We start from the raw sequence: 16,472 nt of genomic DNA on the forward strand, positions 1-16,472 counted from the left end.
GCTGTGCTCAGCTATGGGCTTCTCAGTTAAAGAGAGACACTGAAACAAGCTTAATAATGATGACTATGGGACTGGAGCACCTTATGTAAGATAAGAAACTGAGAGAGACAGGATTCTTCAGCTGTAAAATTATACTTTCTATAATAAATGAATATAATGATTTTAATTTAGTATACAATTTTTACTATACTAGGTGAGATAAATTTTATCCTGCTATTAAATTATAAGTACTTATAGTTCTCCATAACAGTTCACTAGGAAAAAATCCTGTGAAATCAAAATAGTAGTACAACTGGCAAACCTTTAAGCCTTTCAACATCTGATATACCAGGAACTGGATTCGATCTTCAGTTAATTTCTCATGCTTCATTATCTTACTCAAGTCTGTTCCCATAAATGGCATAACGAGGTAGCTTAAAACAAAACAAAACAAAAATAGAAAGAAAACCAAACAGATTAACTTGATTAACTTTGTTATGTAAAGCATTATTGTATGTTATAGTTCAATTACAATATTAAATTATAGATCATTCCATTTACCAAACAATTCATCCTCCCACCCTCCAAGCCTATCTGTTTTTATCTGATTGTCTCAAAGAGCTATTGCCCAGTTCTGTCACTGATTATGGAAATTTGCTAGTTATCAGAACTAGCTTTGAAAGAAACTAACCAAAAGCCTCATGATATTTCAAAGACAGCTACACAAAAAACTAAGACATTAATGCAAGGCAATGTACCTCACAGTCATGATCGAGCAGCACAGCCACTGAGCTAGCAAAATCTGGAGGATGATTTTAGGGTCTCATTTCAAACACAGGGCTTCAATGCTCATCAGGTACATGTGCACTCTATTACATATGCTGTGTAAAATGCCAGCACAGTAGACAATATGGACAACATTCATTTTGGCTCAACAATCAATATGAACACATGCTCCATGTTTTCTGTACTTCATTTTCTACATTTTTCTGTCAGATAGCTTTCTTTGTTAACATATAAATACACAAGGTTGTTTAGGAAACACAGATACACTAGATGAAATCCAGAACAGGATTTCTGGACACTGCTTCTCTAGCAACTCTAATTCACCAGAATTGTAGCAGTAAACAAGTAAAACAGCAGACATGTTAAACATCTTGTGTTTGAGAAGCCACCAAAAGGTCAGGGAGATGTGGTAGAAACAACCTGTATCAGGTGCTGTTTGGACCACTGACTGGGTAAAAAGTCACGGGGCACAATAAACCACAATGCAGATAAACACCAAAAAATTCAGCAGCAGCAGCACTTTTAACTGATCCTTGAATTTGGATGGATCCCACTGAGATATGCCACATAGTGGGAGTAACTTTTAGCCTACTGGATTGGGTTAAGAACTGCCCCACCATTTGAGCAACCTGGGCCTTAGGGTAAGAAATCAGGATTTGTAAGGTGGATTAGGGAATTCACTAAACTGCCATTTATTAAGGGCTGAAAGACAGGAAACTGATTCCAATGACAATCTGAGAACTCCAGCCCACCAAAGCTGCATGTAAGAGTTATATTAAGATGAAACTCAGAAAGAAAAGTCCATGAAGCAACAATTTTGAAATTCTCTATTTAAAAAGCAACAACCTTTCATCCCACACATGCAACAATGCTCTGCTCCAACAACAACTTGGAACTTACAAGTCATTAAACTTCTCCAGCGTTACATCTGGTGTGAATACATCCAAAATTCCAATGACCTAAAAAAAAAAGAAAAAATAGAAAAAAAATTAATGGCTGATTTGACACAATAAAGCCTAAATCACCTAATAAGTGGAAAAATATAATCTAAAACACATTGAGACATTAGCTATGGGCATAAACATGTCAGAAAGAATACCTAAAGTAGTGCCAGGATTTGTTATGTGTTAGATTTTATAACTCAGATGGCAGTTTTACCCTATAACAAAAAAATATAAAAAGTACCTACTGGAACTAAAAGTTCAGAGGCTAACAGTTTTACGTAAGAGGAGACAGTATTTTATCACTTTCAATACTGACATGCTGAAAATAAACCAGAAAAATCAGACTATAAAATGAAGCACTTGTAAGTGCTCTCCACCTAGCTGGGCCTGCTGCTTATCAATGAGGTGCACTTTAAACATCTTCCAATTTCAGCAACAGGGTAATTTAGGTACATAGACTACAATAGCTTCTTGGAAGCACAAAGAAGAAACCAGAACGAAGCTGGTTTTATTGAGAAAAAATTAGCAAGAACTTTATATGATTTACTATGGCTTATACCTCAGGTTCTCCAGAGGGTTTTATGTCAAACAAAAGCATCCTATCACTTAACAGAGAAATAATAATCCAGTAAAATGGATTTTCCACCACAGCTTTTCCTATTAGAATGGGTTTTGGGAGAACTACACAAACTGACTGGGTTCATTACACTAAATACCAATGCTACTTTCAAGACCACTGAACACCAGAAAATTAAATACACAGTACTCAATGCTCAAAAAGAAGTAGCTGCAGTGATCTAAAGCCAGATTTTAGATGCTGCATAATCCAGGCAGTGCCTAAATAACACAGGCTTTTAGAGCTGCCTCTTTTCTATCCCTGCTGCTAATTCATGACCATTTCTGTCTGTTCAGAGGAAGACTCCCAAGCCTCAGAGTGCTTGTGGTGTTTCCCAGGTGCAGGCTGCTATGTCACAGGACCACAAAATATTCTGAGCTGGAAGGGACCCACACAGATCACTGAGTACAACTCTTATGTGAACGGCCTGTGTGGGGACTGAACCCACAACTTTGCTGCTCTTAGCAACATGAGGCTATGCAGGACTTTGCCAGAAACAAGCTAAAAGACTAATAAGCTTTATAACCTTGTTCAACCCTATCTTTGTGGCCATACAGACATTAGGTCATCAAGAACTGTCATCCAAATAAGACATCATCTTAAAAAAGTGAAAACAAAGAGAAGCATGAGCAGAAATGGAGGGGGGAAATGCAAGAAAAGGACACCTTCCTTTATTTAAAGCTTTAAATGCCCAACCATGATGAAATCCTTATTGCACACATTTTTACTCTTTCCACATTAAGGGTAGACTACTACAGTTAGACTGGATATTGTCAAAATGATGAAGAAGGTAGAAAAACTAATAAAGATGAAGGCAGAAAATTATACCTCCCTTTCTCTGCACATATATCTTTGAAAAAAAAGTCACCAATAATATTTACTTGGGACTGTTATATGAAACTAATTAAAGAAGAATAAGTATTATAAAATAATAATTAAACCAACAGAGGATGTGGTTATTATTTGAAGTAATACCACTAGTGCTGACACTACAATAAGAATTTTCTTTTTTATCAGTTTTACATAAGTTTTTCCTTTGCTCTGTGGAGGTAGTGAGAGAAAGGAGGAGGATGAGATTACAAAGACATACTTTGCAACAGTGGAGCATAATGCAGCCCTACAGGCATTTCCTAAGGCAGTGTGTGTATGCAAACACACAACCAGAAAAGTAGTGTGCTCTCTTCAGATGTACATATATGAAGAAGGAAGTTAACATTTTAGCAGTAATCTTATTTAATATGCATCTTCCTTTACCAAGCTCCACTTTCTCAAAAGTCTTGCTTGTTCTCCTTAGCAAGTATTTCCATGCCCTCATACACCTAAGCAAGAACCACAAGAAAATAAATCCCACCACATCTGAATGTAGCAGTGAAAGACACTGGGACACCACAATGAGAAGAAGGGACACAGAGGAGGATGAAATAATGTGGCTGCTCTATCTCATGCATCTGTGCACCAAGGCATTATCAGGCACCCCCTGTGGAATCCAGGAGCATGAAGAACACATTTCCATGCAGAACAGACCAGCCCCAAAACACACTAGTGAAGCTCACTAACATCCTAATGTGTATCTATTCAAGTACACAGAGCTCCTGGTACTCAACGCTGCCTGATGTGCACTACTGCTGAGGCAGGGCTGCAAACTTACAGAGACAAACCTACCATTGCTGCAAATCCTCTACAGTGAATGAAGCCACCAAGAACAACGCTCAGCTCCCAAAGAAGGGAATTTTAAATAATGAACTAGAAAACTCTTTAAATATGCTAAGGATTTCAGAATACTTCTTTTCCTCTACGAACCAGGTTTTCTAAAAATCCTGAAATCCATGTTAGTGTCCAAAATGGTAAGACATACTAATAGTGAATAAATATTAAAATATAGTGAAGGACCCATTTCCTTTTCCTCAGTGATTTTTATTTAATAGTTGTGGTTTGGGATTATTTTCCTGTACTGGAGCAGAGTCATTCATATTTCCATTTAGGCCAGAGGTTTTTGCAGCTATATTAAGCACAAGGAAATATGTGATAAAAGAAATCCTCTGAGGAAGATACAACTCCAGCTACTTGTTCAGGAAAAGGAAAAGAAACAGAAAAAATGTAGTCAACTCCCTCCTTTATAATATGATGGAAAATTCTGCTTCTGTTTGAAATCTCTCAATTAAAGACAGCATTTGTAAAGAACTTTATGATGTTCCAGCACTAAAGCAAGCCACCATAAACAATCACAAGAATAATTTATTTTTTCATAGTGTTGACTATATGAAATGTACCAGAAATATCTATGAAACCTTCTATAAATGTATTTTTGGCATTAATCAGCACAATTACTGACGCTATCAGAGCTGGAAGCTCAGCTGAGGAATGAACCCAGTACACTCTGCAATGGCAATGAAAAGGATCTGTGGAAATCAGCAGCAGTGCTGCCTTTTCGGGGTCTTATTTTTACCCCAACTAACTTGCCAAGAGGCAATTTCTCCCACAAAGAATGCAGCTACTGTACATTTGACTGAAAAATAACCTCGATTTCCTCAGCCTGCACTGAAGTACTTTAATAGCTTTCATCTCAAGGACAGGGTGTAATACTGCGTCACTTCCATAGAACTACAGATTGTTTTGGCTTGGAAGGGACCTTTAAGTTCATGTAGTTCTAAACCCTTACTATGGGCAGGGACCCCTTCCACCAGACCAGGCTGCCCAAAGCCCCATTCAACCCAGCCTTGGACGCTTACAGGGATGAAGCATTCACATCTTCTTAGAACAACCTGTGCCAGTGCCTCATGACCCACACAGTAAAGAATTTCTTCCTTATGTCCAATCTAAATCTACCCTCTTTCAGTTTAAACTATTGCTCCTTGTCCTGTCTTATAAAAAGCTCCTCTCCATCTCTCTTGTAGCCCTCCTTGTGTACTGGAAGGCTGCTCTAAGGTCCCCCCAGAGCCTTCTCTTCTCCAGGCAGAACAACTCCAACCTTCCCAGCCTGTCTTCATAAGAGATGCTGCATCTTCCTGAAGCAAAACCCCACAAAACTACCCATCTCCTGGTCTAACTTGTTTTCCAAAGGTATGCTTTCACCCCAAAATATTTACTCTGAAGCCAGTGGGGAGTGGGTAGCAGCATCTCCAGCCTTTCTTAGCCTTACTGTGTGTGTCCTCTGACCACATTCACCAACTTTACTGTTGTTAACAAATAGCAGGTTCACATTGGTATGGTGGTTTCTGCCCTTCCCTTCCCAGCTGCCTTCTTTTCCAAACACCATTTCAACAGCAGAGCACAATGGTGAATAGCTCCTTACCTCTGCCTTCCCCTGTACTTTGTATTGGATTACTTCTATTCAAGGACTGACTCATTTCATTTCTGTAAAAGAGTTTCTGATGTAAGCAGCAGTACATCAAAAGACCTGAATCTAGTATAAATTAATAAGTAATGTTGGTTATGTGTCTCATGCAGTAAGTGCTGCTTTCTCCAGCAGATGTTATGCATGAAAACACAGTGAAGTTGAGTGGCTTTAGCATTCAGGCTAAACATGCAAGTACATTTCTTAAGAGAGAGCCTTGCTGAACTACATACTATGTCACATTAAATTTTCTGCAGGATTAACTTCACGTTCCTGCGCTGTCCTCATCATGGGCATCCTTTTACTACACTAAAAACTCCCAGTCTTTTTAAAATTTTTACTATTCATGCCAAGGCTTGTACCACAGTCACCTTTCATCCTCACAGAGATGAGGGACACCTGGAATACCTCTTTTTCTTTTCTCCTGCCAGCACATTGGCACTCAAGCCATATCCATGAGCATCACCACACTCTTCCTTCAAAGGATTCATATGTAACACTGGACAGATTCAAATCCTGCAGACAGACTCACCTTCATCTCTAGACTGGATGGCAATCAAAAGAGAAAGTTTGGGTTTCAGTGCAGCTTTTCTTATTTTAATTTCATGGAATAAGCTCATCAGCCTGCTTTACCAGAACCCAAGGCTGGGTGTGAATAAATGGCTATCAGCTGAAGCCCAGCCTACATAAAGCAACTATTAGTCAAGTTAGGAAAATAGGCAGAAAGACAACAGAGATCCCTATGCTGACTTATTGACTTTGGAGTATCAAAATAAAATTAATTCAGTGTCCTGTTAGTGCCCAGTGTCCACATCTAGCTCCTAGATGTGCTAACCTTTCAGTCTGCAGAAAGGCAGACAGGAGCATTTCTCCCTTACAAATTTTTGATAGCAATGAATTGTCCAGTTGTAACTGTGTTTTTGCTTTCATAAGGACCAATAAGGAGATTTGCCATTTCCAGATAGGAAATATATGCACTTTACTGGCATATATGTACCCAAAGAATGTGAGTTTTTAGCTGGTGCAGTCCTGCAGGACTTGCTGCAGGAAACCTCTTCTAACACAGTGAGCACACTCTCATCCATTAAGGCATCACTCATCTCAACTCCCTTGTTGGTCTGATTTTGTACACTGCAGATGCTGCTGCTTTCCACTGCTCATGTCAAGCTAGATGAACTGCAAAAGGTGACAGATTTAAGATTTTTCTCAGGCAAGAACACAGCATGACTAACTATTTTCTCTGGAACAAATTCCTTCCCTGGTTGGCACTCTGTAGGTGAAAATAAAAAGCCCATCATTTTGTTTTAAATAAAAAAGAAAACAGAATTAAAAAGCAGCCAACCTAAAAGTGGATCATCCTCAGAAATGTAATTGTAGAGAGACAGATAATTTGGTGTCTGTTGGATATCCAATTCCTTCCAAAGGGGGAAAAAAGCTACATGCTTCTCATAATGCAAAACACACACTGGTCTTCAGATGTAGGAATACACCAGAGAATAATTTCCACCCTGAGCAATGAATGAGAGCATAATATAGAGTACCTTTAAACAAATACTGCACTGGTCTCTTACATACAGAGTTTCCAGGAAGGGAAAACATCTGTAGAATATTAACTGACCCAAGAAATGTTTAATGAGCATTTGTCAGAAATGTTACTCCAGAAACACATTCAGACTAACTGGTAGTACTGTGTCAGAATTCAATGTGGGTGAATACATGTACACACAGGTATACACACATGCACAAATGCCACACTTTGATAAAATCCACACTCTGCTCTGACACAAGCCACCAGCATAAGCCATTGCTCTTCTCTTCCTCTGTCCAGTGCCATCTCCTCTTGCCAGCTATTCTATACTCCTGCTTGAAAATTTCTCTTAACAACCTGGAGGTGAGGAGAGCACCAGGGCTGGAGACCTGCAAACAACTGTGCACTTGTTTCAACAAAAGCAGTATCAAGGTATCACAATCCAAATGTGTAAGAAAAACCAAGTTATTTGCCAAAAGAAACTAAAGGTTCTGCACCTCCACTTACTTGTCTGGGTTTCACTCTGCATACACAGACATCTCCATTAACTGCAGAAGAATACACAAATACAGAGCTATGCAAATGTTTGAGAGCTAAAGCCAGGATCAAAGTTAGCACACTAGCCATATTTTCACTGCTTTTGGTTTCAAGCCAGAGCCGTAATAGGTAAATTTTAAAGGTCCTATTCAAATGAATTCAAAATGGACAGAAACACAGAACAGAAGCAGCACTACTGAAAAATAGTTCCTAAAGATAAAAAGACTGTTCCTCTGTACAAGATTCAGCAGATGTGAAAGAAGTAATCAAGAGCTGGTAAGGCTGTATGGGGAGGAATACTACAAACCAACATGATTAAATGAAGAAGAAAAACAGCCCCAAGAAGAGCTTTCTTCATTCTGCCTTAGCTGTGGTTATTCCTCATTTCCATACCATGCCCTTCCACATGCCAGCTATTTATACAGCTACAGAGTGATCCAGCAGCTTATCCCACTGGAAACAAACTTTTCTTTTTGGCATTGTCTAAGGAATTGATCTGTGTTAGACTGCTTCTTTAGTAGTAGAAACAGCTTATGAAGTTTGGGAAACATCCTGTGCCCTCTCAAATTAAAAGGCCTACCCAAAAAAAAAAAAAAAAAAAAAAAGGAAAAAAGCATACCAGCATCATTAAAGACTGATTTACCTGTCACACACATGTGAGTACCTGTCCCTTGGCCCTCAACCCTCCTTTGGATTTGTTTGCAAAGGGCTGATGAGAAGCCCCACGTGATCAAGTCTGCGTGGTTTACACAGGAACATTCCTCACTACATGGTCTACACAGAAATATGCCTCACTACATTTACTTGAGCTTTACTTGAGAGACTTTAGGGAGAACAAAGGTCTAATGAAAGATGGTGCAACCAGCCAGCTCCTCCTGAAAATGCCTAAACAGACAAGCAAATTGACCTGTGACTTAGCATCCCTACAAAGAAAATACAAATCCAATAAAATTTGGTATAATTACTCCTGCCTTTGCTTTTGCAGGACTTCTGGTAATCCTACAACCATTCTGCATAAAAAATATGAGCATATTTCTCAAACAGGATATAATGGAGGTCATCTAGGGTATTTAGCAGTAGTTTTACTCCATTTTTCTTCACTGACACGCTGATGAATTATATCCACGAAACACAGGTTTAATGGGATCTTCTGCTATCTTAATGGAAGATCAGAGCTGTTATTTTTAACACAATGTGTCAGACCATTACAACTTCTTCCATTATTCTGAATACAGCATAAGGTTAAATAAACTGTGATAATGTATTGCTGCATGCTTAACACAAGAATTCCCTGAAGGCTACGAGGGGCAGAGATGGTCCATTGAGAGGTAATTATAGTGAAACAAGTAAAACATCACACTTTCCATAAAAGCCAACATCAAATTCCTTGTGGTCACAGAAGTAATTTTGAAATAAAATCAGGTAAGAAGAGTGAATTGGATGCAATTTTAACTATCAAATAAACAGAAGAAAGTATTTCCTGAGAGGGTGGTGAGACTCTGGAACAGGTTGCCCAGAGAAGTTGTGGACATCCCATCCCTGGAAGTGTTCAAGATCAGATTGGATGGGGTTTTGAGCAACCTGGTTGAGTGAAAGGTGTCCCTGCCCACAGCAGAAGGGTTGGAACTACATGATTTTTCATATCCTTTTCAATGTGTGGTTCATATCCTTTTCATATCCTTTCCATTCTGTGGTTCTATGTTTCTATGAAATATGCAAAAAAAAGCTCTTTGACAGAATGGTTATGGGTCCAAGGGGTCAGGCTGAAAATCATGATAGGAGCAATATTGCCATTCTGATTTAATTCTGGATGGGTGAAGCAGCTGAAGGATTACCCTTGAGATCAGCTGAGGAACTGAAAATCCTAAGAGGCATTGCTGCTGCTTCTAATTCACCATGGCCAACGTGACTGACAAAAGGGAGTGAGGCTGGGGTGGCAGATAGGAATTGTCTTCATGGCTGCACTGCCATGTCAGTCTCATCACAGATGGGTGGAACAGTCAGTTTCTGCTTCCAACCCCTGCAGCATCATTTACTCAGTCTTTGTTCTCTAATGAATAGATGATTTTAACAATTCATGTTAAAACTTCTCCTTAGTACATAAACCGCTTCTTTCTGTGGCCCAAACTGTTTCCTATGATTGTAAATCATTCTCTTCCTTCATATATATTGATTTGTAACTTGTACAGATTGTGCTCAGGTTCCCCAGTGACCATTTTCTTCTGGACTCTTTAATTACCAATTGAGCCCACAGTGGAGTTCTAGAGTATTATTCCAAAGGGCATACACTGCATAAAACCTGCTAAGAGTGGAAAATGCTACCCAACAGATTATTCTGGGAAATGGAAGAAAAATAATCTCAAAATTCTGGACACAGTTAGGAGCTTGGCAACTGCACAGGCTGCTCTGCTCCCAAATGTTCAGTAAAGAAAACGCTGAGAGTATTTAAGCCCATACACAGAAGTTTCCTGCAAACATTAACTCTTAAACATATGCAGCAGTGGTTATGAGGCAGTTACTTTGAAGTAATCAGACTAAAACAAGTAGACAGTTTCTTAAGCCTACAAAAAGCTCTTTTTCTTTCTGGACTGTCAGGACAGCCCGCAAATTATTCTTCAAACAAACCTAGTTGGTACTCACAATATTAGTATTATAATGTTAAATGGCAATGACTAGTTATTGTTATTACCACTTTCTCTCATCCTCACTTTTGATGTCTCAGTTTTTTGTGAAATGCTTTGAGACTCCATAACAACTGTTTTTGCACAAACTTCTTTATTTTTTTTCCTAAATTCCTAAGCAGTACTGGGACCATGAATCTTTCTCTCAACCACACTTTCAGCACTTCTTTCTACAGCTGTTCTTTCACATTACATGGGAATTATCTGCAGAGTTCTATTACCTATTCTCTGCTTCACCGTAAAGCAATTTGTTTAGTCATTTGTGGACTTTTCCTGTTTCCCATTTATATCAGCCTGAAAGGTTAAAATTAACAATAAAAAAGGAGAAAAATGCTAACCTCTTCTAAAAGATATTCATGTGTGCATCTTCAAGCAAGCTCAGGGGAACAAAAAAAAAAAAAGAAAGAAAAGAAAAAAAGATGCTGGTATTTAAGACCCACAGACCTGTGCTCTGTGTTCTCCTGCAACTCACAGGAAGGTAGTAATGGAGACCTTAATTTCTGGCTTTTAATCCCTCTCACTAGCACTGAGCAAATTGCACTGTGGTCCTAACCTTCCCCACCCAATTTTTCCTACGTGGAAATTAAGTGGTGTTTCCCACAGGATATTCTAGTTTGTGTGAACTGATGTTTGTAGGACAGGCAGACAAAAAAACAGGCTGAAAGATTTCAGAATTCCATTCAGCTACACATGTGCCTTGTCCAAATGTACATATTTTCTTTGATTTAGAGTGCCTAAGCTGTAGTTTTGAGCTAATGACTCAACTCACGTTTTCATGCTTCATGTGTTTCAGGAGACGCAGCTCTCGGTAAGCTCGTTTGGCAAAGAGTTCAGACTGAAACGGGCGGTACAATTTCTTAATGGCCACTTTGGTACCACTTCTTCCATCGACGGCTGAGCTTTAAGGGAAAAGAAAGAGTTTGGTGAGTAAGGACCGAAGCAAGTCTGCAAAGCCCAGCAAACCCGGCCAGCGGCTGCATCCTGCCCCACGCTGCCGGGCCCTCGGGGGGAGACACCGCCCCACAGCATCTCTGCCAGCAGCCATCTCACTTCGTTCCTTTAAAAGCCTGCCAGGCTCTGTAATGAAATGTAGACAGTTATCAAAAGCTTTAAAAAGGAACATCTGCGGAGTGGGAAAAAAAAATCCCCAAACTAAAAATAAGACAAAAAATCCCACTAAACACCAAAGCCCATCACCAACGCAGAGCCAAACCGAGGGGCCCGCCCCAAGCGCTAAAACACCCCGGGCTGCAGGGACGCTGCCGCTCCGGGGTGCCGCGGGCCGGGCTCGGCAGCGGCGGGCAGCGCTGGGGCAGGGCTGGGGCAGCGCCCCCGGGCAGGGCTGGGGCAGCGCTGCGGGCTCTGCTCGCTCCAGGCACGGAAGACGCCCGGGTCGGCTCCTCCTGGCGAAGAGCCCGGCTCGGGGCGGCCAGGTGAACAGCGGGGCCGCCGCCCCTCTGCACCCACGGGGCCGGCGGCACCGGGCGGGGCCAGCCCGGGTCCGGACAACAACCGGGAAAAGTTGGCAGGGAGCAGCGCGCGAGAGGGCCGGCCCCGGCAGCATCCCCCGGGCCGGGACAGAGGCCGCCGCCCCCCTCGCCCCCACCGCTCCGCTCACCACACGGCTCCGTAGGCGCCGGACCCCACCGGCTGCAGGTCCCGGTAGCGGTCCCGCACTTCCCAGAGGGTCTTGGTGATCTCCTGCCGGTAGAAGCCATTCTTGGGGGAGGACATGGCGCTGCCGACCCCCGCCGGCTCGCGCCGACAAAGAGCCCGGGCCGGGGGAGCGGGAGCGGCCGGCGCCGCCGAGCCGGGCTGCGCTGAGGGGCCGGGCCTCAGCGAGCGGCGCCGCCCGCGCCCGCCCCGCGCAGCCCCGCCGGCAGCACCGCCCGCCGGCAGCGCTCACCCCGGGGACCGGCACCGGGATCCGCACCGGCCCGGCAGCGCCCTGCGTGACCCCCAGCCCTGGAGCCTGGGGCTGCGCTCCGCCGAGTCTGGGCGCGAAGGGCGCGGTGTCCCGGCGGCAGCGGCGGAGCGAGGCCAGGGAGGCAGGTGCCGGGGCTCTCGCTGTCCGAGCGAGCCCTTGCAGTGCGGACCAAACCCCTCCGGCCGGCTCTTCTCCGCCATGGCCCCCCCTCACGCGGGGCCCGTTTGGCGTTTGTGCTCAGGTTCCGGTGAGGTGCCTTCGGCTGCTGCATCGACGTGTTAAAAAGTACGAGAGGCTGCCGCTGGCAGAGCTGGGAGTCCAAACGTGAGCTTTTGTATGGCCTGTGCCCTGTGATGAACAGGTCGTTCCAGGGTCAGACCACAAGTTACAACAATATTTCATAGAGTTAAATAAAAACCAGCCCATACTTGGTTCAGGTGCTCAGAGCAAGTATCTTGTGCATGGCTGAAGTGGAATGGAACTGTTGCAGCAGCGGCTTGAAATTACTGCAGTGCTGGAGTACGGACAAGAGCAACCTTCTCAGTAGCTATGTAGTAAATAGGCCTGGGCCAGCAACACGTGTAAGGCAAAAACCTGGTTTAAAATATGTGTTATGTGTTCTCTGTATGAATATAATTAAAATTCTTGTCCTTCAGGGTCTGGCACAACCTTTGTTTAGTTTGACTTCACCCCTGAGCAATGTTGCTGTGGTTAGATAACTCAGATTTGCTGTCACTAGAGTTCAGTTTGTGGTTTAGCTCTAAAGGAGCAATCTGGACAAGTTTCATGGCTCCCAATGCCATTTTGGTAGTTGCCACGGGCCCAGCCCTTTTGGTGCTGGACTACCAAATGTGGACGAGCCACTCTGCCCTTGCTCCTCTTGGGGTACAGAACAGCACAACCTTCCAGCTGCCAGCCCTGTGTTCAGCTCTGCTCTCCACTGACCTGTTCCAATCTCTGGTTTAGTGAGAATGCAGAGCAACCTTCTGCCATTTAGCAGTTAACATGAGGCTTGTGAGAAGTGTCAGATTAATAGCAGATGTTTACTTTTAAGAATCCACTGCCCCAGGAGATTATTTTTTAATTTCTGACATCCCTTCTATGATCTCTGCCATTCAGATGTTGGCGGTGTGATACATGGTACAGGTAAGGTGAAAGATACAACAGCTTTCTCTCATTTTGAGCTAATCCATTAGTTAAATTACTTTTAATTACCATTATATATGTTTCTAGTATAGAGAGGATAAGTTCTGCTTGTTATCCTTCACTTACTTTTCCTTTATCCAGTTGTGACAAAGTGATACTTTTTTACTGCTTGCTTTTTATCAAGGCAGAAATTAAATTATTTTGATACAGTAGATAAAAGTACTAATTTAGCATCAAGAGAAGTTCACTCTTGTGCACAAGCTGAGAATATTACAGAGCAACTTTAAAAAAACATTTTAAATTGACAGAGTTATCTGCTCCTGGTTTTCCCATGTTTTTCCTCCAGTAAGTATCTAGGCATATTTTGCTATAGATGGATGAAACAGCTGTGTAGGTCAAATATAAGACCAGCTGGTCATACATAAACGTGGTGACCTGGTAAACTTACTGAAAAGACTAGGAAATCAGCACTGTCATAACTTTGTCTAATAAACCATTCAAAATGTCTATGAAGGGAATGAGTCAAGAAACTTGGGTCCATCCACAGCTGGTAGATCTTACAGCAATGTCACAAACTGCAGAGTCTCTGCATCCTGCTAGGCTCAGCTGGATACATGGTGATGTTTTCCCAAAGACAGTTTGTTGTCAGGGGACTGACTGATAGATGCTACGGCCCTATCTTATTCTGGGCAACATGTACTTGATAGGATGGATTTTAAAAAGAGTGCTATCAGATATTTCTGCTTCTGGCATACATTTATTGTAAAGTTAATAGAAAAAGGGATCTTCTTCACATATCATTAACAAAAAATAATAAATGCATTAATGGTGCAAAAATTGCACTTTTCTAATGCTCATCACATAAACGGAAGATTTAAGAGGTATCAGAATGTGGTGGTTTTTTTTTTTTAAGAGCCAACTTTTGATGTGCTGGATGGTTGCCATCAGCTGCAAAGCATATGAGGTAGATGAGATGGGTACAGTATTCTTTCAGTACTCTTTCTAATCCCTCTGATAACTGAGACCTCAATTTCCCTCCAGCCTGGAAGAGAAGCTTTGGTTCTGGAACAGAAGCTGTACAAGCAAGCAGTGAGAAATCTAACCATGTTTTCCTGAGAAATCCTACATGTCTGAAGTCTGGTGAGAGAGTTTGATGGCAAAGCTGCTCACCACAAGCTGCCCCTTGGAGATGACAAAATGACACAGCCCTGTCAGGAGCTGAACTGGAGAGGGGACTGGCAGTGATCTCTAGTCCAGGCACTGATATTGTGCTGGAAAGGAGATCATACAAAGTCCTTTGAAGAATCAAACGTCTTCCCACCTTTCTGCCTGTTTATATGTCTTTCATATGATCATTTTATTCTTGAAACACTAATTCACATATGAATAATTTGGCTGTGTAAAACATATCTGAAATGTCAATAAACATAAAATCTTGCTGAATTGTCAAAAGCTGATTCCTAGGATATTATTTTTTAAGAAGCTTTCTATATGTCCACCTTCAAAAAATACTCTGTGCCTTACTTGGACCTGTTGCCATGGAGGAAGTAAGTTAATTCTATTTTTTACAACAAGAAGTACAGCTTAAAAAATAGTAATTAAAAAAAATCTCAGTGTTAATTGGAAAATACTCTTGTGCTATTTTGTCCCCACCCTTCCCCAGTGGAGTCACTGCCAACTATTTTCCAACTTTTCTGATTTTGTCTCTCTGCCCAATGAGCAGGGTGTTTCAGTTCTAGTTTCTGTGACATGTAGCCCTCCTGGGGGGCCTTGCCATGGTGCAAGGTCATTAAGCCATCAGCAGAAAGGAATAAATAAATATACACACCTAAGTGCTTTATTATATTAAAAAATAATTCAAACTATACATTACATTTTTTTCAAGAGGTCAAGTGAGAACTTACTAAGTAACTGTGTAGTACTCCATTATCCCTGCTTGCTGGAGGTTGGTGGAGGAAGAGAGGCCAGTTGTAGAGAGTAGCAGACACCTATGTATAAATCAACTACTTTTAACACTCTCCTAACTTTCCTCAGAATCCACCAAAAGATCCTCTCCTACAAGAGACTGAAGGAGTTTAATTTTTAAACTATCACAGATTGTTGCAATATGAGATGCTATAGTCTACAGAGCAAAACAACAATTCTTCAAGAGTTTCCCAACCTCAATGCAAAAATCATATGAAAAGAGCATTAATGGATATCACTGATGGATAGCTTTACTCATTTGTCACTGCATAGTTTTGCACATCTCCTGTTAAATCACCCAAACCATCATGGCATTCTTTCCCCCATCTTACCCATCCTTCTCAGTGCTGCCTTAGTTTTCTTTGTTTCCACCACCACCTAATGAGAGAGCTGGGCAGAACAGGAGTACTGTATGTAATTTTTGCACAGAATGTAATTTAACTATGGTTCTTGATTAGAGCAATCAGGGTCTAATGTAAAATAGGCATATATTATCTGGGTGTTAATCCACAGGACATTACTCTATAAGGAACAAAGTATTGCTCAGTGGAGGCTGCCAGTTATGGCAGATTTAGTGTATAGTTGTCTCAGAACTGCAGCTGTGATTCAGTATTACTACTGTGTTCACTATTACTTGTGATTAAATTGGAACCTAAAAGGACTGGCTAAAACCTCTGTGCTATGGTACACATCTTAATATGTGACAATAATTGGAGCTGGGGGACTATGGGAGTGCAAAATGAAGCATTTGTGTGTCTGCAAGATGGAAGCCTAATTGAAGAGTTTCGCTCATTATGTTGAAATTTCTGGTCTAATGGATTAAGTGTCAGATTGTTGGAGATCAGTGTTCACACAGAAAACTCACAATATATTTCCTCCTTGTAGTGAAAATGTAGACCCTTTTAGGTGAATCAGTTCAATATTTTATTTTATAGCAGAAAGAAGGGCAATGGCAGCCACACGAATGTAGCTTTCTAAATCTCTTGGTACGAGTGCCTTAAAACCCCTTACCCAGACTCATAAATTAAT

The 16,472-nt window shown here is 41.6% G+C and overlaps 1 protein-coding gene across 1 annotated transcript in view; it reads right to left on the reverse strand.

The window, feature by feature from the left end:
- Positions 1-12,139, reverse strand: part of MAPK12 (mitogen-activated protein kinase 12) — a 32,434-nt gene extending 20,295 nt beyond the window's left edge. Inside the window, exons 1-4 of the mRNA XM_059471955.1 lie at positions 12,024-12,139; positions 11,175-11,304; positions 1,666-1,724; positions 302-413 (exon numbers count right to left, since the gene is read on the reverse strand). Of these exons, the coding sequence (XP_059327938.1) occupies positions 302-413; positions 1,666-1,724; positions 11,175-11,304; positions 12,024-12,139 (417 nt within the window). The remainder of the gene's footprint in view (positions 1-301; positions 414-1,665; positions 1,725-11,174; positions 11,305-12,023) is intronic.
- Between the last annotated feature and the right edge of the window lie 4,333 nt (positions 12,140-16,472).

This window comes from Ammospiza nelsoni, chromosome 5 (genome assembly GCF_027579445.1).
Source record: "Ammospiza nelsoni isolate bAmmNel1 chromosome 5, bAmmNel1.pri, whole genome shotgun sequence".
NCBI lineage: Eukaryota > Metazoa > Chordata > Aves > Passeriformes > Passerellidae > Ammospiza > Ammospiza nelsoni.